General features: G+C 42.8%; 3 protein-coding genes across 6 annotated transcripts in view; 2 read left to right on the plus strand and 1 right to left on the minus strand.

Annotated features, from left to right (window-relative positions):
- LOC129720744 (uncharacterized protein DDB_G0275275) overlaps nt 1-25,314 on the minus strand; it is a 385,619-nt gene that overhangs the window by 112,633 nt on the left and 247,672 nt on the right. The gene's annotated exons all lie outside the window — the stretch shown is intronic.
- LOC129720748 (uncharacterized) lies at nt 14,456-15,372 on the plus strand. Its single transcript, XM_055672423.1, has 3 exons — nt 14,456-14,870; nt 14,933-15,210; nt 15,268-15,372. Exons 1-3 carry the CDS (start codon nt 14,517-14,519, stop codon nt 15,356-15,358), a joined length of 723 nt encoding a protein of 240 aa, XP_055528398.1. The 5' UTR covers nt 14,456-14,516; the 3' UTR covers nt 15,359-15,372.
- On the plus strand, nt 18,808-19,720 carry LOC129720747 (uncharacterized). Its single transcript, XM_055672422.1, has 3 exons — nt 18,808-19,218; nt 19,281-19,558; nt 19,616-19,720. The coding sequence occupies exons 1-3, from the start codon at nt 18,865-18,867 to the stop codon at nt 19,704-19,706; spliced, it is 723 nt and encodes a 240-aa protein (XP_055528397.1). The 5' UTR covers nt 18,808-18,864; the 3' UTR covers nt 19,707-19,720.

Here is a 25,314-nt window from a genome sequence, read left to right on the forward strand (position 1 = left end):
GAAGCCGATTTTATAATAAGATGGCACTGAATTGATTGATTATGTATTTAAGTCATAGTAATATCTCAAATCTTCGAAACTCAATTTTTTTTTCCGCATGAACGCAAAATAAATTGCACAACAAATCAAACTATTCGTCACTCATTTTGTGTGTGCTTTGTCCGAGCAACATTGTGGTAGACGTCACACCTGATTGTCTCTTTAATCGTCAGACAAAACGGCATTGCCGTAAACAGAGATTCAAATTATTCAATCATTAACGTCCATCACAGCAATTAGTCTCATCAACACTCGTTTTCATTGATTTGTTTTGACAAATATAATAACAAGCCGAGAGGAATTGATTACAAACGGTTACATTACTGATTCCGTCGTCGTTCGGGCACGGCCAAATGGCAAGTGTTGCTCTTGGCCCGTATCGCTTGAACCGTGACAGTATGCAATGCCATACGAACCGCTTGTCGGGGACGAATTTGTTACTCGATACAAATCACCTTCGGTCGATGAAGCAATTCGAGTAACGTGTTATTACAGGGAATTCGCACCAATGCACCAATCAGTCAGACATGTGTTCAACACACACATCGCAGGAGATAGTTAATTTCTTGCTTGAAACAATCCGGCTGTGTTGCTATTAGTTGCGGTTTATTTTTTATCACTTCCAGAGGTGTCCAGAGGTAACAGAGCGTTTAAGGCCGCTATCGTTCGGGGCGAGAGCTACAATGGAAAAGTTTGTATCGCGGCGGTGGAAAAAATAAAACTATTCATTAGCTGTTCCATCCGATTACCGATGCCAGGCTGACTTGAAGTGAAAAAATGAGCATAAGAAACTGACAATGAATTCAAGTTACCGGGTAAAAACATCAACATATACAGTCCGTCTTATGGTCGGAGCTTTTGTCTGTTCGTCTGCTGGTTTTTGCATAGCGGCGGCGCGCGAAATTTCCGATCCGGAATGTTAGTCAAATCGACTGTGTCATTTGATTAACGTGTGGTTTTGTGCTGTAAATTTTAGTCGAAAGTATTTGTTGCTGCCTACCAGGCAGGTCGAGCAACACTGTAAAACTACAAGTAAAATATGCAAAAGTACAAATAAATCATTTTAAGGGAAAAAAAATGAAAAAATGTCCGAATCGAGCTTAAAACATATTGTAAATAGCTCAATATAAGCTCAAAGAGAACATATCACAGTTATATTCAAATTGAGTTACTTTCAAACTAAAAATTTCCTTCTTAAGAAAGGGAAAGGCTAAAGAGGAAAATGATGTGAAAACAAGCGATCATACTCGATAAAGCAAAAATCAGAAAATGGTTCAAAACTAAGTTTAAAATTGTCTCAAAATTCCAAAATGATATCCGAAATTAGAATCAGAATTACTGAAATATGTTTTCAAATGTTATAGAAACGAAAAAAAAACTCTTAATGAAACTAGAAAAGTTACGGTGGGAAAATCCCGAATTAAACAGGAATAGCAAAACTATATAAAACAGAGAGATCACGAGCTAAGCTTGTAATTACAAGAAATCATTTCATAAACTAAAAAAGCTGAAAACGTAGTTAAAAATCATAAAAGACATGAAAAGAAACTGAGTCAAAGTAGAAGTATTTCTTAATGTCACAAAAAAAAATTAAATTATGTTCAGAATCACTGAAAACTTATCACAAGAAAACGAAGAAATAAAAAATGGTACACTAAGGTCGCTTTTTACGCGTGTTTTTTGACGCAGCTTTTTTTTACCTGGATTCCGGAATTTACGTGGATTTCGAAATTTACGCGTTTTTTTACGCGAATTCTGGAATTTACGCGTTTTTTAAGCGGCACGTATCCCCTACGTAAAAAGCGACTTTAGTGTGTTTTGAAAAATAGAAATAAATACTAGTCTTTAGTGGTTGTTACATCAAGGCAACCAGTGAAAAGTTGTCCTTAACATTAGAGTGGAACATCATCGAGTTTATCTTCGACGAAGAAAACGAAGTTACGTTCGGACGTTGTTGTTTAACCGCTACCAGGACCTCTTCGAGAACGATGCAGGCCAGCTGAATGATGCGGCGAAGGTACGTTTACTTCTCCGGAAGCTGGACACCCATTCGCACAGCCGCTATCTCAACTACATCCTGTCAAAGCTTCCCAAGGACGTGAAGATTGAAGACACAGTCAAGATTCTCAACAAAATCTTCGCGCATCAAACGTCAAACGTTCCGGAAGCGGTTCATGTGTCTTTTCACGATTGTTGTTGACCATCTGCCGATGAACACTCAGCAAGCAGAGAGCACTCAACCGCTGTTCAAATATTGTTGACCTCAGCCAGGTTTTTACCCGACGTTATGTGCTGAACGAGCGTTCAATCGTGCATGTTTCCATGGTAGAGCAAGTGCAATTTTAACTGCTTTCTCAGTCACAGGGAAAAAAGAACGGGCTTCAGCAAGCAGGTCTATAAGATCTTACTCTTCCAAGTTCCTACGGTCTGCTCTCATACTGCGGCAATGTTAATACAAAACTTCCACCTCTCCAACAAAATTGTCAATTTCATAAAAAAATACGAAATATTCGGTTTTGCGCGTGAACTCTTCCAACGACATACGTATTACGTTAGCGGAATGCAGCAAGGACAACGCGTAGGCAGGTGCAATATCTTCATCGAACCGTGTTTCCAGTGAGGTTACAAAAGAATCAAGGTAAGGAATTGTCACAGCTCGGTTCCAATACTCCAAGCTAGTTGATGCAGGCGGATTTGCCCGGTATATTTGCCGCTGCAATATCCTTGGTGGATCAACTGAAAAACCTGTGCAATTCCACACAACAGCGCAAGAATTTCAATCAATTATTTTTGATCTGGCTGATACTTTACACAGATGTTTCTATGGGCTAAAGATGTCGTTTTGTGCTATTAAGGTTATTAAAAACAAAATTCTGTCATGGTAGCCATCGCCACAAACGCAGTGATTACTTTCTACAAGCCCTTTACGAAGGAAGTGCGTGTTTAACGTGTAGTGATTGGACATAAGTCTGGACATCACGCGAATGAAGTCCCGACCGACATCCAACCCCATGATTCCTGCTTTCGTCGATACCTTAGGAGAAATGGAGTGTAACCACCGTCCCAGTTCATCTGAATTCCATGATAATTGCCAACTATTAAGTGTTCTCTGACGCAAAATACTATAAAATTCATCAGAAGCAATTGATCTTTCATAAATATCGCCATCAATAGCACCCACCTTAGCTAAAGAGTCAGCCTTTTCATTGCCCGGAATCGAGCAACGAGAAGGGACCCACGCTAAGGTAACCCGGTAATTTTTATCTGTTAAAGCACTTAAAAACCACCGTATTTTCCCCAGGAAATACGGGGTGTGCTCTACAGTCTTCATCGATCGCAGAGCCTCAATGGCACTGAAACTGTCTGTGAAGATGAAGTAGTGGTCTATGGGTAGGGTTTCGATGATCCCAAGAGAGTACTGAATAGCAGCAAGTTCTGCGACGTACACGGAAGCAGGAGCATCGAGTTTGTAAGAGGCGGTAAAATTTTCATGATAAACACCGAAGCCAGTGGACTCATATAGATTAGATCCGTCAGTGTAAAACCTTTTATCATAACTAACATGTTTAAACTTATTGGAAAAAATCTTAGGGATCTCTTGTGGTTGCAATTGATCCGGGATACCAATAATGTCTTTTTTCATGGTGGTGTCGAAGAATATAGCATTGTCAGAAGTACCTAAAAGTGCGACATTTGAGGAATCGTATGAAGAAGGATTAATATTTTGAGCCATATAGTCAAAATATAAAGTCATAAATCTGGATTGAGATTGAGGGTCGACCAACCTCTCGAAATTTTCAATTACTAATGGGTTCATAACTGTGCTTTGAATTAGCAACCGGTAAGAGAGATTCCAAAAACGATGTTTCAACGGAAGAATACCCGCTAACACTTCAAGACTCATCGTATGGGTCGACTGCATGCAGACCAAGGCAATACGCAAACAACGATATAGTATTCTCTCTAATTTTATAATGTGCGTGTTCGCGGCGGAGCGAAAGCAGAAACAACCTACTCAAGAACTGACAATATCGTTGTTTGGTATAACCTAGAAGCAGCGTTGCCAACCCTCCAGTTTTTCCTGGATATCTCCAGTTTTCTTTGAAGATCGTCAGCGAAGCAGCTGAAGGTTGAATATTTTCAGTTTTTTGAAAATTGTTCCAGTTTTATCCAGTTTTCTGTTAATCACCACATTTTTTGAATTCATTCCCGTTACATGTATGGTATTTTCAGTATTTTGTGCATTCATGCGCCTCGGTTGTAAGTTTTTTTTACGAAATCTACTTAATTTCAAGTGCACCAGTGACTATAACCTCCATGTGTAAACATTTTTCTTTCAGCCTTTTTGGTTACATGCAATAATACGGTGCAGCATTTTTGAACCGAAAATCAAATGAATTTATGTAAAAGCTTCAAATTTAAATATACAGTTTTCTCCAGTTTTTTATTTAGAATTCCTCTAGCTTTTTATAAAAACCTAAATTAATCCACCTAGCGGTCAGACTCAGCCTTTCTCATTCAAACTTATTATTTATAAAAATAGATTTACATAAATGCTTAAATCCAAAAAGGATTATTCACTCTTTGGGTTCTAAAATATTGATGTTGTAATTAAAGTATAAAATATGAAATTTGACGTAATGTAAGTGCTTCAGAAATAGCGAAATATAAGAAATGACTCTCAATTTCGAACAATTTAATCACGAGCGATACCGGGAACGTTCAAATAGTACGATACCACATTTAAATCATGTTGAGGCCATATATATATATTGATCAAAGCAGCTATAGTGTTGAATAGTCTTTGAATTTCTTTTCTTCACAAAACTTATGAACAGTATGTCAAATTTTTATGAAGTTTGTTATTTGTAAGTTTGAGAGATGACTCGTTTGTATGACACTAGTTATGTTCAAATAAGTCGTGTAATACTTGAGATAATAGACTTTCGATGTTTTACAGATTAAAACATAACGGTTGCTTAAGTTTGACTACAATCAAATGAAAAGGGAACGTATGGGGGAGCCAAACTTGGGCTTCAAATGGTGAGTCGACAACTTGGAAGGAACGTCAAACTTAGCTCCGGTCCTCACAAGTTCCTATCTCACGCCTCCACGAGTCATATGATACAATAGACTACCAGTTAAAACATGGACACAACTGGTTGGCGTTGCCTGGGCAATGTTGTCATCCGACAATAGCTAAGTGAGAAGGTGCAACGCGATCGTTGGCGCGGTAACCATATCTCGGCGGTAGAGGAAATGCTTCGCCAACCCGAGCGTCTGTTCACCAAGATGGTGCGGCTCAAAACAGCGTCTGATCTCCATGTTAGGAGCGGCTGATCAACGTCCTGGTGTCAGCGTGGGACTCTAATCAGAGCTGACACGATGGCCCTCCGGCGAGACAGGGGGTTGGGGAAGCCCAACAAGCCGCCCCGAAAAACACCAAATGTTGCAAATATCGAAGAAGTTAATACGGATCGGAACAATCGGCACAGACCTAGGCGACGAAATAAGGACTACGATTGGATACTCGGTACATGGAACTGCAGATCGTTAGGCTTTCACGGCTGCGACAGGATCATATATGATGAACTAAATCCACGCAACTTCGAAATCGTAGCACTGCAGGAACTTTGCTGGTCGGGAGAGAAGGTATGGAAAAGCGGACATCGAGAGGCTACCTTTTATCAGAGCTGTTGCACTACCAACGAGCTTGGAACGGGCTTTATAGTGCTGGGTAGGATGCGCCAACGCGTGATCGGGTGGCAGCCGATCAGTGCGAGGATGTGTAAGTTGAGAATTAAGGGCCGGTTCTTAAACTTTAGCACCATCAACGTGCACTGCCCACACGAATGAAGAGCCGACGATGAGAAACAAGCGTTTTATACGCAGCTGGAGCAGATGTATGATAGCTGTCCGCAACGGGGCGTTAAGATCGTCATCGGTGATATGAACGCTCAGATAGGACGGGAGGCAATGTACAGACCGGTGATAGGGCCGAATAGCCTGCACGCCGCATGATAACGGCCAACGATGTGTGAACTTTGCAGCCTCCCGCGGTATGGAAGTCAGAGGTACCTTCTTCCCCCGCAAAGACATCCACAAAGCCACCTGGAGATCACCTGGCTTACAATAGGAGAACCAAATCGACCACGTTCTAATCGATGGTAAATTCTTCTCTGACGTCATCAACGTTCGCACCTACCGCAGTGCGAATATTGATTCGGACCATTACCTTGTTGCAGTATGCATGCGCTCAAAACTTTCGACGGCGCGAAACACGCGTCAAAGTCGCCCACCGCGACCAAACATCGGGCAACTACGGGACGCCGAGAATGCACGGGAGTACGCGCAGCAGCTGGAAGCAGCATTACCAACGGAAGAGCAGCTTGGCGCAGCTACTCTTGAAGATGGCTGGAGGGACATTCGATCAGCCATAGGTAGTACTGCTGTAGCGGCGCTTGGTACTATGGCTCCGAACAGGAGAAACGACTGGTTTGACGACGAGTGCAAACAGTTAGTGGAAGAGAAGAATGCAGCACGAGCGAGAATGCTGCAACACCAAACGAGGGCGAACGTGGAGCGCTACCGACGCGCACGGAACAGGCAAAACTCGGTCTTACGGAAGAAGAAGCGCCAGGAGGAAGATCGAGATCGCGAGGCGATGGAGGCACTGTACCGTGCGAATGACACACGAAAGTTCTACGAGAAGCTGAACTGTTCCCGCAAAGGCTATGTGCCACAAGCCGACATGTGCAGGGACCTGGGCGGCAACCTTCTCACGAACAAAAGTGAGGCGATTGACGGGTGGAAGCAGTACTACGATGAGCACCTTAATGGCGATGTAGCAGAGGACGACGACGGAGTGGTAGTAGATCTCGGTGTACGCGCAGATGACGACAGAGTCCCCCAGAAAGCCCCTGACCTCCAGGAGGTTAGAGAGGAGATCGGCCGGCTGAAAAACAATGAAGCCGATGGAGCTGACCAACTCCCCAGTGAGCTGTTAAAACACGGTGGTGAATCACTGGCTAAGGCGCTACACTGGGTTATTGCCAAGATTTGGGAGGAGGAGGTAGTACCGGAGAAGTGGATGGAGGGTACAGTTTGCCTCATCTACAAAAAAGGCAACAAGTTGGATTGCTGCAACTACCGCGCAATCACGTTGCTGAACGCCGCCTACAAGGTACTCTCTCAAATTCTGTGCCGTCGACTATCACCGTTTGCAAGGGAATTCGTGGGGCAATACCAAGCGGGATATATGGGTGCCCGCGCCATCACGGACCAAATATTCGCGGTACGGCAGGTCCTACAGAAGTGCCGTGAGTATAACGTGCCCACACATCACTTGTTCATCGATTTTAAACCGGCATACGACACAATCGTTCGAGACCAGCTATGGCAGATTATGCACGATTACGGCTTTCCGGATAAATTGACACGGTTGGTCAAGTCGACGATGGATCGGGTGATTTGCGTAGTTCGAGTTTCGGGGACACTCTCGAGTCCCTTCGAATCTCGAAGAGGGTTACGGCAAGGTGATGGATTATCGTGCTTGCTATTCAACATCGCTTTGGAAGGTATGATACGTAGGGCTGGTATCGACACGAGTGGCACGATTTTTAGAAGGTCTGTTCAGCTCTTTGGCTTCGCCGATGACATTGATATTGTAGCACGAACCCTTGAAAAGATGACGGAGACGTACATCAGACTGAAGGCTGAAGCCGGACGAATTGGGCTGGCCATAAACGCATCGAAGACCAAGTACATGAGAGGAAGAGGTTCCAGAGAAGACAGTGTTAACCTCCCGCCACGAATTCATATTAGCGGTGATGAAATCGAGGTGGTAGACGAGTTCGTGTACCTGGGCTCACTGGTGACTGCTGACAACGACACCAGCAGAGAAATTCGTCGACGCATTATAGCAGGAAATCGTGCCTACTTTGGACTCCGGAGGACACTCCGCTCGAATAAAATCCGCCGCCACACGAAGTTAACCATCTACAAAACACTGATCAGACCGGTAGTCCTCTACGGCCACGAAACCTGGACTATGCTCGTGGAGGACCAACGCGCCCTTGGGGTTTTCGAACGAAAGGTGTTGCGTACCATCTGTGGTGGAGTGCAGATGGAAGATGGATCATGGCGGAGGCAGATGAACCACGAGTTGCATCAGCTGCTGGGAGAACCACTCATCGTTCAAACGGCGAAAATCGGGAGATTACGGTGGGCTGGGCATGTCGTTAGGATGTCGGACGACAACCCGGCGAAAATGGTTCTTGATAACAACCCGACTGGAACAAGGCGACGGGGCGCGCAGCGAGCAAGGTGGCTCGATCAAGTGACAGGCGACCTGCGGGGCCTCCGCAGACGACATGGCTGGCGAGCTGCAGCCATCGACCGAGTTTAATGGAGACGACTTCTTCGAACAGCAAGGGACACTTCGGCCTGGAGCTGACTGATAAGGAAAGGTAAGAATGGGGGAGCCAAACTTTGAAACCAAGTTTTCAATCATAATTCATCAGTTAACCCTTAACCATCCCGTTCATTTGATATCAATATTGTTCAAATCTGTTGTGTAGTTTCTAAGATAATGAAGTTTAGTGATTTTCACATTTCGATACATTACAGACGAAGTTACATTCCGATTACAGCAAAATTCAACAGGGTGTTATGAGGCAGCCAGACCTTTCATTTGATACTAATTCTGTGGAAATTGGGTTAGCCATCTCTGAGAAAAGTGAGTGAGCCCAAGTAGTCATCAGAATATGTTTCTTTTCATAGCTGGATTTCACATTTTTAAACATAACAGGAAAAGTAATAATCCGTTCGCAAAAAAAATCATTAGGGTCTTATGGGGCAACAGGACTTTCCATATGACACTGATTTTATGAAAATCGGTCCAGCCATCTCTGAGAAACATGAGTGAGATTAAACAGTCTCCAGAACACGTTTCTTTCTGTAACTTATGAACCATATGTTCAATCTTCATAAAATTAAAAAGTTGAGGGTTTTTAGGTAGACCGTTTATTTGAAACCAATTTTGTTCAAATCGGTTGTGTAGTTTCTGAGATATTGATGTTTCGTGATTTTTTCATTTTGATACATAACCTCTAAACTAAAAATCTGATTACAATGAAATTCAATAGCAACCTATGGCGCAACTAGACCTTTCATTTGCAATTAATTTTATGGAAATCGGTCCAGCCATCTCTGAGAAAAGTGAGTGAGAAAAAAAAGTTGCACATACACACACACATACACACATACATACATACATACAGAAAATGCTCAGTTCGTTGAAAGGGGTCGAGTGGTATATGACATTCGGCTATTGAGATCACTTTTATACCTTCGGTTTCTCCAGTGATTGCTATACCTTTCTAGGAGAAAGGCAAAAAGGTTGGCATCGCTGCTTAGAAGATCTCCTGGGTGGGCACCCCACCAGGTTCCAGTAATCGTACGAAGAAAATTAATACTTTGTTGGCATTTTTGTGTCAGATGCCTAATATAACAAGCCCAGGTGCATTTAGAGTCGAACCAGACCCCGAGATATTTAACGACTAAAACCTGAGTGATCGTTTTACCCGTTAGTAGGAGCTGCAGCTGAGCTGGGTTATGCTTCGAAGCTATTTGCTCTTTTCGAGCAAAGGAGAGTTGAATTTCAGTAGAAAGCAACGCTAGGCAATCGTTCGTCCCTTTCCCCCGGCGGAAGCCAAATCGAGTATCTGAAAGTAAACCATTTGTTTCGACCTATTTGTCTAACCGTAAGAGGATAATTTTCTCCATTAGTTTCCGGAGGCAAGAGAGCATCGCAATCGGCCTATTTGAATTGTGATCAGAGGCAGACTTTCCGGGTTTTCGAATGGCAATAACTTTGACCTCCCTCCAATCGTGCAGAACAATATTTAGCTCAAGAAACTTGTTGAACAAATTCAACAAGAGTCTTTTTGCAGAGCCGGGTAGATTCTTCAACAGGTTGAATTTGACCCTGGAGCCTTATTGTTGCACGAGAGGAGAGCCATTGCAAATTCCAACATCGAAAATGGAGGCTCTTCCGTATTACTAAAAACGCGTCGCGAAAGGTACAGAATCCGGACAACGCGTTTACAAACCGCCGTCAGTATCCGCGTTTTTTCGCTTTCATCAAGCTCTTCCTCTGCCAGTACCTCGTACTTTCGCAGCAGCTTAACAGAGCCGTACTTTCGGTAGTCCTTATACGCCGAGGACCCTCGCGCGTACAGTTCAGAGCACTCTTTGTCCCACCACTTGGTAGGAGGACGCCGTCTAATCGTTACCCCGGGTATCGGTTTCGTCTTTGCTTAAATCGCGGCGACGTCGATGATCAAGCCAGAAAGGAGCGAGTATTCTTCCTCCGGAGGAAGTTCTTCGTAGGACTCGATGGATTCCACAAAAATCGTCTTATAAGACTTCCAATCAATATTAAGGGTGAGGTCATACGCAATATTGATTGAATCCGTTGGAGTTGACCCATTAGCAATTGAGATAACGATTGGTAGGTGATCACTACCGTGGGGATCATTGATTACTTTCCACCGGAAATCTAACGCTAGTGATGTCGAGGAAAGGGATATGTCAAGCACGCTTTCACGTGCTGGAGGATTAGGTACACGTGTCGCTTCCCCAGTATTCAAAATTGTCATATTGAAGTCGCCGATCAGGTTACAGATTAAAGAAGATCGGTTGTCGTCGTACAGCGACCCCCATAGCGAACAGTGAGAGTTAAAATCTCCCAATATCAAAAAGGCGCAAGAAGCAACTCTGCTATATCAGTAAGTTGCCTCTGTTTAATCCACGCGGATGGAGGGATATATATATCGAAGCAAGGCATAGGTCTTTTCCATTCATATTCGTTTGAATGGCAACGACTTCAATATTTGAGATCGAGGGGAGGTCGATTCTAAAAAAAGAATAGCACTTTTTGATCCCAAAAAGTACCCCTCCACCGTGTGAATCTCGATCTCGACGAATTATGTTGAAATCGTGGAAATCGAGTTGATCGTTTGAATTGAGAAAAGTCTCACAGAGCGCAAACGCATCACAATTGTATGTGTTTATCAAATGTGAAAATAGATCGAATTTGGGGATGATACTTCTGCAATTCCACTGTAACACAGTGATGAAAATCCTTACCTGATGTATTAGTTATCGAAAGATATGATAGCTGAAATGAGGGGCCAAGTTGCTGCAAGTTGCCTCAAAAAGGTTTTCACTGTAGGGAGAAGGGCAAGAAGAATATTTCGGACAGGATCTGGTATATTGAATGTTTTAAATATCCAGTCCACAATATCAGAGAACTTTATAAACCCTTTTTTTTTATTCTCTGGTCGGGAAATGGGAGCACAAGGGGTTTTTAGTGACCCGGGAAGCAGTGGGTACTCCTGGTTTGAATTTAAATTAAAACCGGGGGTTACCTGCTTCGGTTTTTCCTCACCGCTTCCCTTACGTGTTGTTTTATTATTATTCCGTTAGGGGTTATCTTACGACCTTCGCGAGAAAGATTAGGAGAGTTAATCATTCTCCTATTCCTAGATCCTTCGGGCAAAGCACAAGAACACCCTTCGACGGAATCGTCACTGGGTAAAAAGGAAAAGATGTTTCCTGTCGAGGGTGGCTCAACTCTCTTCAGCATTTCTGCGAAAGAGCGCTTTGATCCTTGAGGGAACGCTTTATTTTCTCCTCGCGCTGTTTGTACGCGGGACATGCCGGAAGGTCCTGCCGAGCTCCCTCACAATAAAGACACCTTTCTGTATCCCCACTGCAAGCGGTCTCAGCATGATTAGCTCCGCACTTGTTACAGCGTACCTTGTTGCAGCAGTAGGTGGCTGTATGACCCAACTGCTTACAGTTCTGGCAGTGCATGACCCGCGGTACAAAAAGGCGTACAGGCAGACGAACCCTGCCTAGAAGGATGTAGTTCGGCAATGCAGATCTAGCAAAGGTCACCCGAAAGGAATCCGAGGGAGAGAACTTCTTCTTCCCCTCTTCGATGGATACTGAATGTAATTGCTTACAATCCAGTATCTTTACACTTTGCATCGCGGAGTTCTTAAAACAGCCCACTCCGTGACGCAAAATGTCATCGACAGTGAGATTCCCCTCGGTAACCACACCGTCGATCTTTATATCTTTGGCAGGGATGCACACGCGATACTCTCTCGTGAAGAGCTCGCAGCCAGCAATCGCGTTTGCTTGCTTTTTTTTTTATTCTCGTTTATTTTCCGTCGGTCTAGCTCCGCCACTGTTGTTGTGCCAATCACCGACGCCCAGGGAGGCGACTCCACCCAGGACCCTAACTTACGACCCGTTTATTAACGGACCGCCGCCAACGGCTTTGCTTCCTCATGCGATGGAAGGCGTGATCCCAGAGATTTTTCGCCTCAGAAAATCTCCCGGTGCCGGCTAGGATTGAACCTAGACCAGGGTTGGTTGACGGGTTGGTTGTGAGTGGATCACGCCACCTCACAACCATCGACACCTATGTCGGCGGTGGGATTCGAACCCAGGCGTCGTGCGTTACCAACCACACTAGGCCCCCGCTCTAAAGGAAGGAGGGGAGTGAATTGATTACCTTACGTAAGAAAAACATTGTTAATGCAGTTGTTCAAATAACCATGTTCATGAAAGTGTGGACGGTAAAATTCATAAAAAGGAAATTACGAATTGATGACAGAAGAGGAAACGAAGTATTGTGCGTGCTTCAGGATGATAAAACTAAAATAAAAATCTATATATGCTGGCAGTAAGATTTTACTAGGGAAGAGGGGAGGTGTCAACAAATATTACGATGTCTTATGAGGGAGGGAGGGGGAGTTGAAAAAGTGGAAAAATATGCTTACGTAATTATTGAACGGTCCCTAACGGAACGTTGAAAAATGCTCCCTTTCTCGACGATAGCAGAGAAGCGAATGTGTTTTTAGTCATTTGAAGTTATTTCAGGATCATTTCCTCTCGATTTATTCTGGGGATTTATCAGGGATGTTTTTCCAATGTAAACTTCTGTATGATTTCTTACTAGTTTTAGAGACGTTTCAGTTTTTTGGCGTTAATTCCTAGATAAATTTTTGAAAGTAATTTCACATTTCTGATTGAAATGTTTTCAAACAGTATGCTGTGAATTTTTTTTAAACTTTTCTATGTTGTAGAAAAGATTTTATCTTTCCAGTTTCGATCGAAGCTTTCTGCAATATTGAATCCGTTTTGTTGTTGGTCACTTAATCGTTGTTTTTCAAGGTCCAACAAGTAACTCGCCGCTCGCCTCGTCTTCTGTAATAGGGGCCATAACTTGAGATTATATTTCTTTCGGTTTCGTCTGAATTATGTTTGCTTTCTCCTTCTCTGTTTATTCAGAGCATTTCTCGGCTCTCTCAGGCTGAATTTAGATGGAATTCTTTTCATTTGTGGCTTTAATAATTTGGGTGGTTTTGGGCTGATTTCAAAATTATTTTTGTTATTCTTTGCTAACATTTTTTTCGTTTAATCACTAACTAAAACCACAGAAATAAACATTTTTCGACTTTTCATTGTAAAAAAATGTCCACGTGGACAAAGAAGGAAGGGGGGGTTTGCTAAATGTCCACGCTTGTCCACGTGGTGGGACGAGGGGGGGGGGGTTTAATTTGACGATTTTTGTATCCACGTGGAGTGTGGACGGCCCCTTATAACCTGTGGTAAAAGATAACTAGCCAAAGTAATGCGTGGGGAGTAGGTAACAAAACGACTAAAGTCGTTTGAAGCTGATTTCGCAGTATATAAACAAAAAACGGCAGTTAGCTTCCAATGATTTCAGACTTCAGCACTCGGTTTATTTTCGTTGACTACAATTGCTGAATGACTCAAGATTGAACCTTTTTTTTCGAAAGTGTTTAAATAGCGATAATAATAACAAACTTTGTTCAGTCAGTTTCTCCATAACATTGAGATCACGAAACGACGCATTCCAACCTTGATGATGTGATGTAGGTACCGACTCCATATATGGTTACTACTGTGACCGCCGAATGAGCATGAATTTGCAGCAAGCACAACAATAAACCTCCAAAAAGATCTTACACGATTAAATGTATCTGACCTAGCTTTCCGATTACTGCGAAAAGCTTGAATAATTCGCAGAGTAGACTTTATTTTTTTAATCATGTTTCAAACTATACTTCATAAGTAACGATATTATAATTCATTGATGCTAGATGTTGAAAACTTATTAACCAATTACCGTGTACCTATCTCACGCGAGTCATTGCAAACAGATACGAAGCGTGAGATTCACGTGCCTACGGCAGCAACGCGTCGTGCAAGCTCTTATCATCCCGATAGAGAGGATGACGGGACAGATTAGGTATGCGGTGTGTTCGATTTTATCTTTGAAGAAGACCAGGGTAGCAGGAAGAAAATTCTCTGCTTCGGCCAAATATAAACCAAATCAGCTGGCAATGTCGAGCAGAGTTCTGTAAAGTGTGACAATGGTTTGGACCAGACCTTCACAACCAGCTGTTCCCGTCGTTTGGCATACCTTTGAGGCTAAAGATGGGGACGATAGTGAGGGACGTGTGGTAACGTATCGTGTTCAGGATTTGACAGAAGACCGGTATGAAGATATGATCGAGCATTTCATGAATCACTTCGTGGAGGAGGAACCGATGAGTGTAAGTATGGGAACCACGAAGGATCCGCAAATGCGCACTGGAAGTAGCCACATGTGGAGAGCAGTTTTAAAGGAGCAAATGACCCTCGTTTGCTATAAGGATGGATCGGATGAGATTATCGGCGCGAATATTCTTGCTGTGAGGGATAACGGGAATTATTTAGACACTCAGGTAAGCGGATTTCATAACATAATTAAATGCTTTACGTTATGCTTCTCAAATATCTACTATAGTTGGATTCTAAAAACCAAAGCAAAGCACTGAACGTCATCCATTATTGTTCGAAGCAATTTGATTACACGGAGCATTATGGCGTTAAACTTCGCTTGGTTGCGTACGGCTTAGCCGTCAACAAACGCTACCGAGGGAGAGGAATCGCGACGGAAATTCTGAAAGCTCGTGTTCCAATGTGTAAAGCTCTCGGGATACAACTTGCCGCGCATCCGTTTTCGGCCATCGGATCGCAGAAAGCCGCAACCAATGCCGGTTACCGGACGGACTACGAAATCACGTATGTGTTTTAGTCTAGTTCAAGTTGTTCTATTGAACATGGAATATCGTTTTTCAGATATGATGATCTTGCTAAAATGGGACCAGATTATACGATGCCTAATATTCAATCCAAAAGTTTTAAGTTAATGAGCTTTGCAATTGAATAAATGATTAAATAGTAGTCACGACGTGCTTCAATAACATAATAAAAAGAAAAAAATATCAATTTTATACTATGGCGAGTTGAAGATAACAATAAAACAGTTTAGTTCATTCACTTTTTTTTATATTCACCTTAAAATTCGAATTAGCTTTAATAAACTTGCAGTTCGTTCGGCCTAACCTTTGTAGTTTCGGTTACGTCCGAAAACTTTTTTGCCAGGTCTTTGCCAATTTGAATAATGTTCAAAGGCTTTTTTATTGGCCTGAAGAAGAGAACGTAGGGACCTTTCGAGTTATCTGGGTAAGCTTCTACCCGAACTTCTGGTACCCTTGGTACAGGGCTAGGTAAAGGGGAGGGTATATGGGGAGGTACAGGGGAATCGATGGGGGAGATTTCAATCTCTTCCCCATTTGTTTCGATATCCAGGAATAATTCCATCTGCATATCATCCATTTTATTCAAATTAGCGGGAGCAATTTGCTCTACCGCGAACTAACGGTAGAATATCAGGACAAGATGGGGTGTCGAATTATTGGCAATTAAATAAAAAAACCGTTTTTTCAAAATAAGATTATTTAAATACAAAAAAAAGACAACCGTAAAGAAAATAATAAAAATAATAATGTTTAAAGTGAATACTTCACCAAACTTTCGGGGTTGCTGCCTTCACGACCTGCTAACTGGATTAATAATGCGATGACCGACGTGGCAGAATAAAAATACTCCAACTGCAGGTTGAACAAAGCGTCTTGGCAAAACGAACAATGCTCCAACGGCGGCTGCAGAAATCGTCACCGCCGTTAGTGGGTAGCCGGCGACTGGCAGCGCGGGGGGAACTGCTTCTTCTGCTGACTGTTTTTATTGTCACTGCACCGAAAACACTAGCAGTACGGATACCGTCTGCGCACAATGCACGAAATCTTTTCTCCGGCTGCTGGACGGCTATGTCTAGTCCGCACCGGCACCGAAAAACACAAGCGATACACGCACCGTCCGAATACAAAGCTGTATTGTTTTATCGGGTGATTAGCTAAGGGGCCGTTCAATATATACGTAAGCAAATAGGGGGAGAAGGGGGTGCGCAATTGTCTTACGCTATCTTACAAGGGAAGAAGGTTTTTTTTTATTCTCGCTTATTTTCCGTCGGTCTAGCTCCGCCACTGTTGTTGTGCCAATCACCGACGCCCAGGGAGGCGACTCCACCCAGGACCCTAACTTACGACCCGTTTATTAACGGACCGGCGCCAACGGCTTTGCTTCCTCATGCGATGGAAGGCGTGATCCCAGAGATTTTTCGCCTCAGAAAATCTCCCGGTGCCGGCTAGGATTGAACCTAGACCAGGGTTGGTTGACGGGTTGGTCTAATTTGACGGGTTGGTTGTGAGTGGATCACGCCACCTCACAACCATCGACACCTATGTCGGCGGTGGGATTCGAACCCAGGCGTCGTGCGTGGTTGGCGGAGACGTTACCAACCACACTAGGCCCCCGCTCTAAAGGAGGGAGGGGGGTGAATTGATTACTTTACGTAAGAAAAACATTGTTAATGCAGTTGTTAAAATAACCATGTTCATGAAAGTGTGGACGGTAAAATTCATAAAAGGAAATTACGAATTGATGACAGAAGCGGAAACGAAGTACTGTGCGTGCTTCAGGATGATAAAACTAAAATAAAAATCTATATATGCTGGCAGTAAGATTTTACTAGGGAAGAGGGGAGGTGTCAACAAATATTACGATGTCTTATGAGGGAGGGAGGGGGAGTTGAAAAAGTGGAAAAATATGCTTACGTAATTATTGAACGGCCCCTAACGGAACGTTGAAAAATGCTCCCTTTCTCGACGATAGCAGAGAAGCGAATGTGTTTTTAGTCATTTGAAGTTATTTCAGGATCATTTTCCTCTCGATTTATTCTGGGGATTTATCAGGGATGTTTTTCCAATGTAAACTTCTGTATGATTTCTTACTAGTTTTAGAGACGTTTCAGTTTTTTGGCGTTAATTCCTAGATAAATTTTTGAAAGTAGTTTTCGGTCTTTTCCTGACGTAAGATAAATTTGAGCTCAATTTGTTTGGGTTTTCCTGTTTTTTAGAGATTTACCTGTTTTCCTGAAATTAAAATTATACATTATTTATTTTCTGATTGAAATGTTTTCAAACAGTATGCTGTGAATTTTTTTTAAACTTTTCTATGTTGTAGAAAAGATTTTATCTTTCCAGTTTCGATCGAAGCTCTCTGCAATATTGAATTCGTTATGTTGTTGGTCACTTAATCGTTGTTTTTCAAGGTCCAACAAGTAACTCGCCGCTCGCCTCGTCTTCTGTAATAGGGGCCATAACTTGAGATTATATTTCTTTCGGTTTCGTCTGAATTATGTTTGCTTTCTCCTTCTCTGTTTATTCAGAGCATTTCTCGGCTCTCTCAGGCTGAATTTAGATGGAATTCTTTTCATTTGTGGCTTTAATAATTTGGGTGGTTTTGGGCTGATTTCAAAATTATTTTTGTTATTCTTTGCTAACATTTTTTTCGTTTAATCACTAACTAAAACCACAGAAATAAACATTTTTCGACTTTTCATTGTAAAAAAATGTCCACGTGGACAAAGAAGGAAGGGGGGGTTTGCTAAATGTCCACGCTTGTCCACGTGGTGGGACGAGGGGGGGGGTTTAATTTGACGATTTTTGTATCCACGTGGAGTGTGGACGGCCCCTTATAACCTGTGGTAAAAGATAACTAGCCAAAGTAATGCGTGGGGAGTAGGTAACAAAACGACTAAAGTCGTTTGAAGCTGATTTCGCAGTATATAAACAAAAAACGGCAGTTAGCTTCCAATGATTTCAGACTTCAGCACTCGGTTTATTTTCGTTGACTACAATTGCTGAATGACTCAAGATTGAACTTTTTTTTCGAAAGTGTTTAAATAGCGATAATAATAACAAACTTTGTTCAGTCAGTTTCTCCATAACATTGAAATCACGAAACGACGCATTCCAACCTTGATGATGTGATGTAGGTACCGACTCCATATATGGTTACTACTGTGACCGCCGAATGAGCATGAATTTGCAACAAGCACAACAATAAACCTCCAAAAAGATCTTACACGATTAAATGTATCTGACCTAGCTTTTCGATTACTGCGAAAAGCTTGAATAATTCGCAGAGTAGCCTTTATTTTTTTAATCATGTTTCAAACTATACTTCATAAGTAACGATATTATAATTCATTGATGCTAGATGTTGAAAACTTATTAACCAATTACCGTGTACCTATCTCACGCGAGTCATTGCAAACAGATACGAAGCGTGAGATTCACGTGCCTACGGCAGCAACGCGTCGTGCAAGCTCTTATCATCCCGATAGAGAGGATGACGGGACAGATTAGGTATGCGGTGTGTTCGATTTTATCTTTGAAGAAGACCAGGGTAGCAGGAAGAAAATTCTCTGCTTCGGCCAAATATAAACCAAATCAGCTGGCAATGTCGAGCAGAGTTCTGTAAAGTGTGACAATGGTTTGGACCAGACCTTCACAACCAGCTGTTCCCGTCGTTTGGCATACCTTTGAGGCTAAAGATGGGGACGATAGTGAGGGACGTGTGGTAACGTATCGTGTTCAGGATTTGACAGAAGACCGGTATGAAGATATGATCGAGCATTTCATGAATCACTTCGTGGAGGAGGAACCGATGAGTGTAAGTATGGGAACCACGAAGGATCCGCAAATGCGCACTGGAAGTAGCCACATGTGGAGAGCAGTTTTAAAGGAGCAAATGACCCTCGTTTGCTATAAGGATGGATCGGATGAGATTATCGGCGCGAATATTCTTGCTGTGAGGGATAACGGGAATTATTTAGACACTCAGGTAAGCGGATTTCATAACATAATTAAATGCTTTACGTTATGCTTCTCAAATATCTACTATAGTTGGATTCTAAAAACCAAAGCAAAGCACTGAACGTCGTCCATTATTGTTCGAAGCAATTTGATTACACGGAGCATTATGGCGTTAAACTTCGCTTGGTTGCGTACGGCTTAGCCGTCAACAAACGCTACCGAGGGAGAGGAATCGCGACGGAAATTCTGAAAGCTCGTGTTCCAATGTGTAAAGCTCTCGGGATACAACTTGCCGCGCATCCGTTTTCGGCCATCGGATCGCAGAAAGCCGCAACCAATGCCGGTTACCGGACGGACTACGAAATCACGTATGTGTTTTAGTCTAGTTCAAGTTGTTCTATTGAACATGGAATATCGTTTTTCAGATATGATGATCTTGCTAAAATGGGACCAGATTATACGATGCCTAATATTCAATCCAAAAGTTTTAAGTTAATGAGCTTTGCAATTGAATAAATGATTAAATAGTAGTCACGACGTGCTTCAATAACATAATAAAAAGAAAAAAATATCAATTTTATACTATGGCGAGTTGAAGATAACAATAAAACAGTTTAGTTCATTCACTTTTTTTTATATTCACCTTCAAATTCGAATTAGCTTTAATGAAAAAGTTGATTGAATAAAAACGAATATTTGTCAGTAAATCACTCTTTTTTAAAGCACACCAAGTGAAAATTGTCAAACTTAAGTTTTGAAATGATATTTTTTTCTGAGGTTGAAACGTTGGTATATCTGATTTGAAACGATTGGTATGCAAACATTAAAATTCATTGAACTGTTAACGTTCGAAGTATCATTATTTCGTGACGACAGCATTTTGGAATGCCGCCTCGAAAGAAATTCACACAGCATGAGCGACCGACAACCACAGAACTGTGCTAAGTCTGTTTTTCTGTGCTCTGATGACATTCCATAGAACATCCACCTACTCCACGACTAACTGCAAGTATGCGTTGCTCATGCGAGGCGAGCGTTTTGCGCAGGTGCGAGACGGTTACGTTTTAACACGCGATCCTGTTGACTGGACCGTTGCCGTCCTAAAGCCTATATCAGACTAACCGTTGCAGCGATCAACCGCTACCGTTCCGTTCTTTTTCGACCAATCAGAACACAGCGGTCGACCGTCGCTTGTTGTTGTTGCAAAAAATAGAATCTTTTCTATTTTTGCCGCCGACTGTTCCCAACGGTTGCCGGCTGCTGTCATTGGCATGGCGAAGGCAAACGAATCTCTTCACACCTACACAAGATCACATATAGAGACTTGACAAATGAAAATGTGTGCTTCTCTTTTTGGCACACACGACAGCCAGTCAAAACATTGATAGTACCGGCAACGCTGGTTGGCGATGTCAATTTTCGACTAACGCACACTGGCAAAAATGAATCCAAATTCCCACTAATTAAAAGCCGCTGGGCTGGATACCTTAAATATAGCATTTCTTATGTAAAATTGGCCAATAAATCGATAGGTGATATTTTCATTCTGTGCAGGGCACGGGAAAGGGTCTATATTTCCAAAAATACGCAAAAATATGGTGAAAAGAGGCGAAAAAGACCATTTCCCGAGCCCTGTCCAAAATAAAACCATCGCCAATAAATTTGTTGACCAATTTTACATAAGAAATGCTATATTTAAGGTATCCAGCCCAGCGGCTTTTAATTAGTGGGAATTTGGATTCATTTTTGCCAGTGTGCGTTAGTCGAAAATTGACATCGCCAACCAGCGTTGCCGGTGCTATCAATGTTTTGACTGGCTGTCGTGTGTGCCAAAAAGAGAAGCACACATTTTCATTTGTCAAGTCTCTATATTTGATCTTGTGTAGGTGTGAAGAGATTCGTTTGCCTTCGCCATGCCAATGACAGCAGCCGGCAACCGTTGGGAACGGTCGGCGGCAAAAATAGAAAAGATTCTATTTTTTGCAACAACAACAAGCGACGGTCGACCGCTGTGTTCTGATTGGTCGAAAAAGAACGGAACGGTAGCGGTGGACCGCTGCAACGGTTAGTTTGATACAGGCTTAACCTGGGTCGGGTCGGATTTCAATTAATACTGCTAGAGTCACTGCCGGCCGAGTGCACTCTGCCACAGGTAGACTGGAATGTTTTCTATTACACTTCGAAACCGCGTGCTGTCGCGGCAGCACCGTTGAAAGCATAGATGGCAAATTAATGCTCCTGGCAGTCGATTCGCCCAGCGCACCAGGAGAGCTTTGAAGTGCGCGTTATGAGTGATTGACAGGTTGAGATGTTGGTATGTTGGTTTTGTCGTCGAATGTTTAGTTATTTCCAACTTTATTGAGTTGTGCTGTGTGTATAGTTTGCCATAAAAAACCCATGTCTGCATTGAATCATGCAAATGTGCTTAGATTTGACATGTAGTTCAAATCGATATGACAGCTCTCACGTTCCTGTTCGACCGAATGCACATACTAGGGCGATTGTTAGCTGGTTAAAACAGCAGGAACTTAGGTATTATGTTGGAGTTTGGAACTCGATCGTATTTCCAAATAGGCTTGTAGAAATTGCCAGGGAAGTGACTTCTTAATGGTCGCTTTAGCGATAACTAGATCATAATCATGATTTCATTTGTGTTCCCGAGGCGGCCCTACAAGCAGCGTTGAAAGGTAAGTCTTTTCCGGTTGAACTGTTCCATCAACCTCAGATTCTCATTAGCGGCGAATTAAGCGCCAATTACTTGGTTACGTAAAGGCAACAAAAGTACGCGGGTTGGTTTTCATTGTGCGCACGATTCCAGGCGTTCTCTCAGAAATTCACAATACACAACGCTGCACGTAATAATCACCATTCGTACAAAGTAAGCAAGCGGAGGCACTCACCATAAGCCCAATTCCTCTGACCCATTACGTTTACGAGTCGCAGGTCAGACCTAGATTCCTATCTCGGTATTGTAGAGAGCACCTTCTTTTCTCGTGATCCAAGAGTAGTGCGGCACTGCCGATGGCTATCAGCATCCGCCGGCTTTTGTTTTCAGCTGTCGTCATCAATCGTGGCTTGCAGTTGCTTATGGTTTCGAGCCACCAGTCAATCAGCGTTTTCGTACTGAGTGGCAGGCGGCCTTCAGAGTGCACACATTCGCAAACAGTGAATGTACCCAGAAGGCAGGCCCTTTGGAAGCGTACTATAACAATTGGCAATGACAAATTCATTATTGGAGTTATTATTTTTGTTGTCAAATTGGGTGACGGAAACACTCAAGGGCGTAGAGTCGCGGGTTTTGTTTTAATTTGCGGAACAGTTCTGAGCTGTAGCTAGTTCTTAGATTGTGGAGAGATAGTTTCGTTGTCCTTCATCATCGCGCTCGATTAAGAATAGAGTTTGTTTTTTTTTTTTTCTTCACATAACATTTATTTGACACGGCACAAATACAATTTAATGTTTAACGGCGCCAATTATATCTGATGACTTAAAAACTAAAGCAAATTTTTTATCCTCGCTGCCGACTACGAGCTGAAATTAAGTCTAACTTAAAACTAGCATGGGATTTCCAATCAGTGTTTTGTTGTTCAATGGTCGTCTGATAATCGTCGAATGGCATGTATGGATTCGTTCTGCTGAGCCACGATGTCGTGAGTTGGGACAGAGGCTCGTAGTCCTTGGGTCCTGGTTCTGTTGTGCGGGGTCTGGTTGCTGGTTTTGTGCTTAAGGTTCAAACGTGTTCTTGTCGTTTTGTTGGGTGTAGACGGAGGGGAACGGGACTAGACTGGGGCGTGGATGGATTTCAGGAAAACGTATATAAGGGACATGTAGGATAGGTCACGGCTCGCCAAGACATCACGAACAGGAACAGCCGGCTGTCTACCCTCGGCCTGCAGGGAAGCTATTAATTTAGACCTGGCGTCACGGTGTACAGGGCATGACCAAACCACATGCTCTATGTCGTGATAACCTTCACCACAGGCACAGATACCACTTTCCCCGAGCCCAACACGACGGAGGAGCGCGTCAAATCTATAGTGATTGGACATAAGCCGGGACATCACGCAAATGAAATCCCGACCTACATCCAACCCCTTGAACCACGGGTTCGTCGATACTTTGGGGATTATGGAATGTAACCACCTTCCCAATTCCCCTCTGGTCCAAGCATTTTGCCAACTGATGATCGTATTCTGACGTACAAGTGCGAAAAATTCATTAAAGGCAATTGGTCTTTCATAAATATCACCGTTTGTTGCGCCCACCTTAGCCAAAGAGCAGTGAGAAGGGACCCACGCTAAGGTAATCTGAGTAGATTTTTCGGATAAAGCACTCAGATGTTCCCGTATTTTCCCCAGGAAATACGGAGAGTGCTTAACATCTTTCATCGATCGGAGAGCCTCAATGGAACTGAGACTGTCCGTAAAGATGAAATAATGGTCCGTGGGCATTTTTTCGATAATCCCTAGGGTGTACTGAATTGCAGCTAATTCTGCGACGTAAACAGAAGCAGGATTATCGAGCTTATGGGAGACGGTTAGATTGTTATTGAAGATACCGAAGCCAGTGGACCCATCAAGAAGTGATCCGTCAGTGTAGTACATATTGTCGCAGTTGATGTTTCGATATTTATTGGAAAAAATTTTAGGGATCTGCTGCACGCGTAAATGATCCGGGATTCCACGAGTTTCTTCTATCATGGATGTATCGAAAAACACAGTAGAATCAGAAGTATTTGATAAGTCGACACGATTTGGAATATTCGAAGAAGGGTTAATATTTTGGGACATGTGATTGAAATACAATGTCATAAAACGGGTTTGAGAATTAAGTTCGATTAACCTTTCAAAATTTTCAATCACGGGACGGTTCAAGACCTCACATTTGATTAGAATACGAGAAGACAGGCTCCAGAAGCGGTTTTTCAATGGTAGTACTCCAGCTAAAACCTCCAAACTCATCGTATGGGTCGACTGCATGCAACCTAAGGCGATACGCAAACAACGATATTGTATTCGCTCCAGTTTGATCAAATGTGTGTTTGCTGCGGAGCGGAAGCAGAAACACCCGTATTCAATAACAGACAATATCGTTGTTTGGTAAAGCCTTATAAGGTCTCCTGGATGGGCTCCCCACCATTGTCCGGTTATTGTACGAAGAAAATTCACTCTTTGTTGACATTTTTTCATCAGATACCTCACGTGACAACCCCAGGTGCCTTTAGAGTCGAACCAGACACCAAGATATTTGTGTACCAAAACCTGAGAAATCGTTTTACCCATTAATTGTGTTTGAAGCTGAGCAGGTTCATGCTTCCTAGAAAAAACTACTATCTCAGTCTTCTCCGGAGAGAATTCGATACCTAGCTGTAAAGCCCAAGCAGACAAATTGTCCAAGGTATCTTGCAATGGTCCTTGCAAATCGGCAGCTTTGGCTCCTGTAACAGAGATTACACTGTCGTCTGCAAGTTGTCTTATCGTGCATGAATTTGCCAGACATTCGTCGATGTCATTTACATAAAAGTTGTAAAGAAGGGGGCTTAAACATGAGCCCTGGGGAAGACCCATGTAGCTAATGCGAAAAGTTGCCAAATCGCCATGCGTAAAATGCATGTGCTTTTCGGACAACAAGTTGTGCAAAAAATTGTTCAAAATTGGAGAAAATCCTTGTCGGTGAAGTTTACCCGAAAGAATGTCAATAGAAACGGAATCAAAAGCCCCCTTAATGTCCAAGAACGCAGACGCCATTTGTTCTTTACGAGCATACGCCAGCTGAATATCTGTTGAAAGCAACGCAAGACAATCATTCGTCCCTTTGGCACGGCGGAAGCCAAATTGAGTTTCTGATAGTAGACCATTTGATTCGACCCAGTGGTCTAAACGACGGAGTATCATTTTTTCCATCAATTTCCGGATACAGGATAGCATTGCAATCGGCCTATAAGAGTTGTGATTAGAAGCTGGTTTCCCTGGTTTTTGGATAGCGATCACCTTCACTTGCCTCCAATCCTGCGGTACAATGTTATGCTCCAGGAACTTATTGAACAAGTTCAACAAGCGCCTCTTGGCATTGCCGGGTAGATTCTTCAACAAGTTGAATTTGATTCTATCTAATCCAGGCGCGT

This window comes from Wyeomyia smithii, chromosome 2 (assembly GCF_029784165.1).
Source record: "Wyeomyia smithii strain HCP4-BCI-WySm-NY-G18 chromosome 2, ASM2978416v1, whole genome shotgun sequence".
In the NCBI taxonomy this organism is placed as follows: domain Eukaryota; kingdom Metazoa; phylum Arthropoda; class Insecta; order Diptera; family Culicidae; genus Wyeomyia; species Wyeomyia smithii.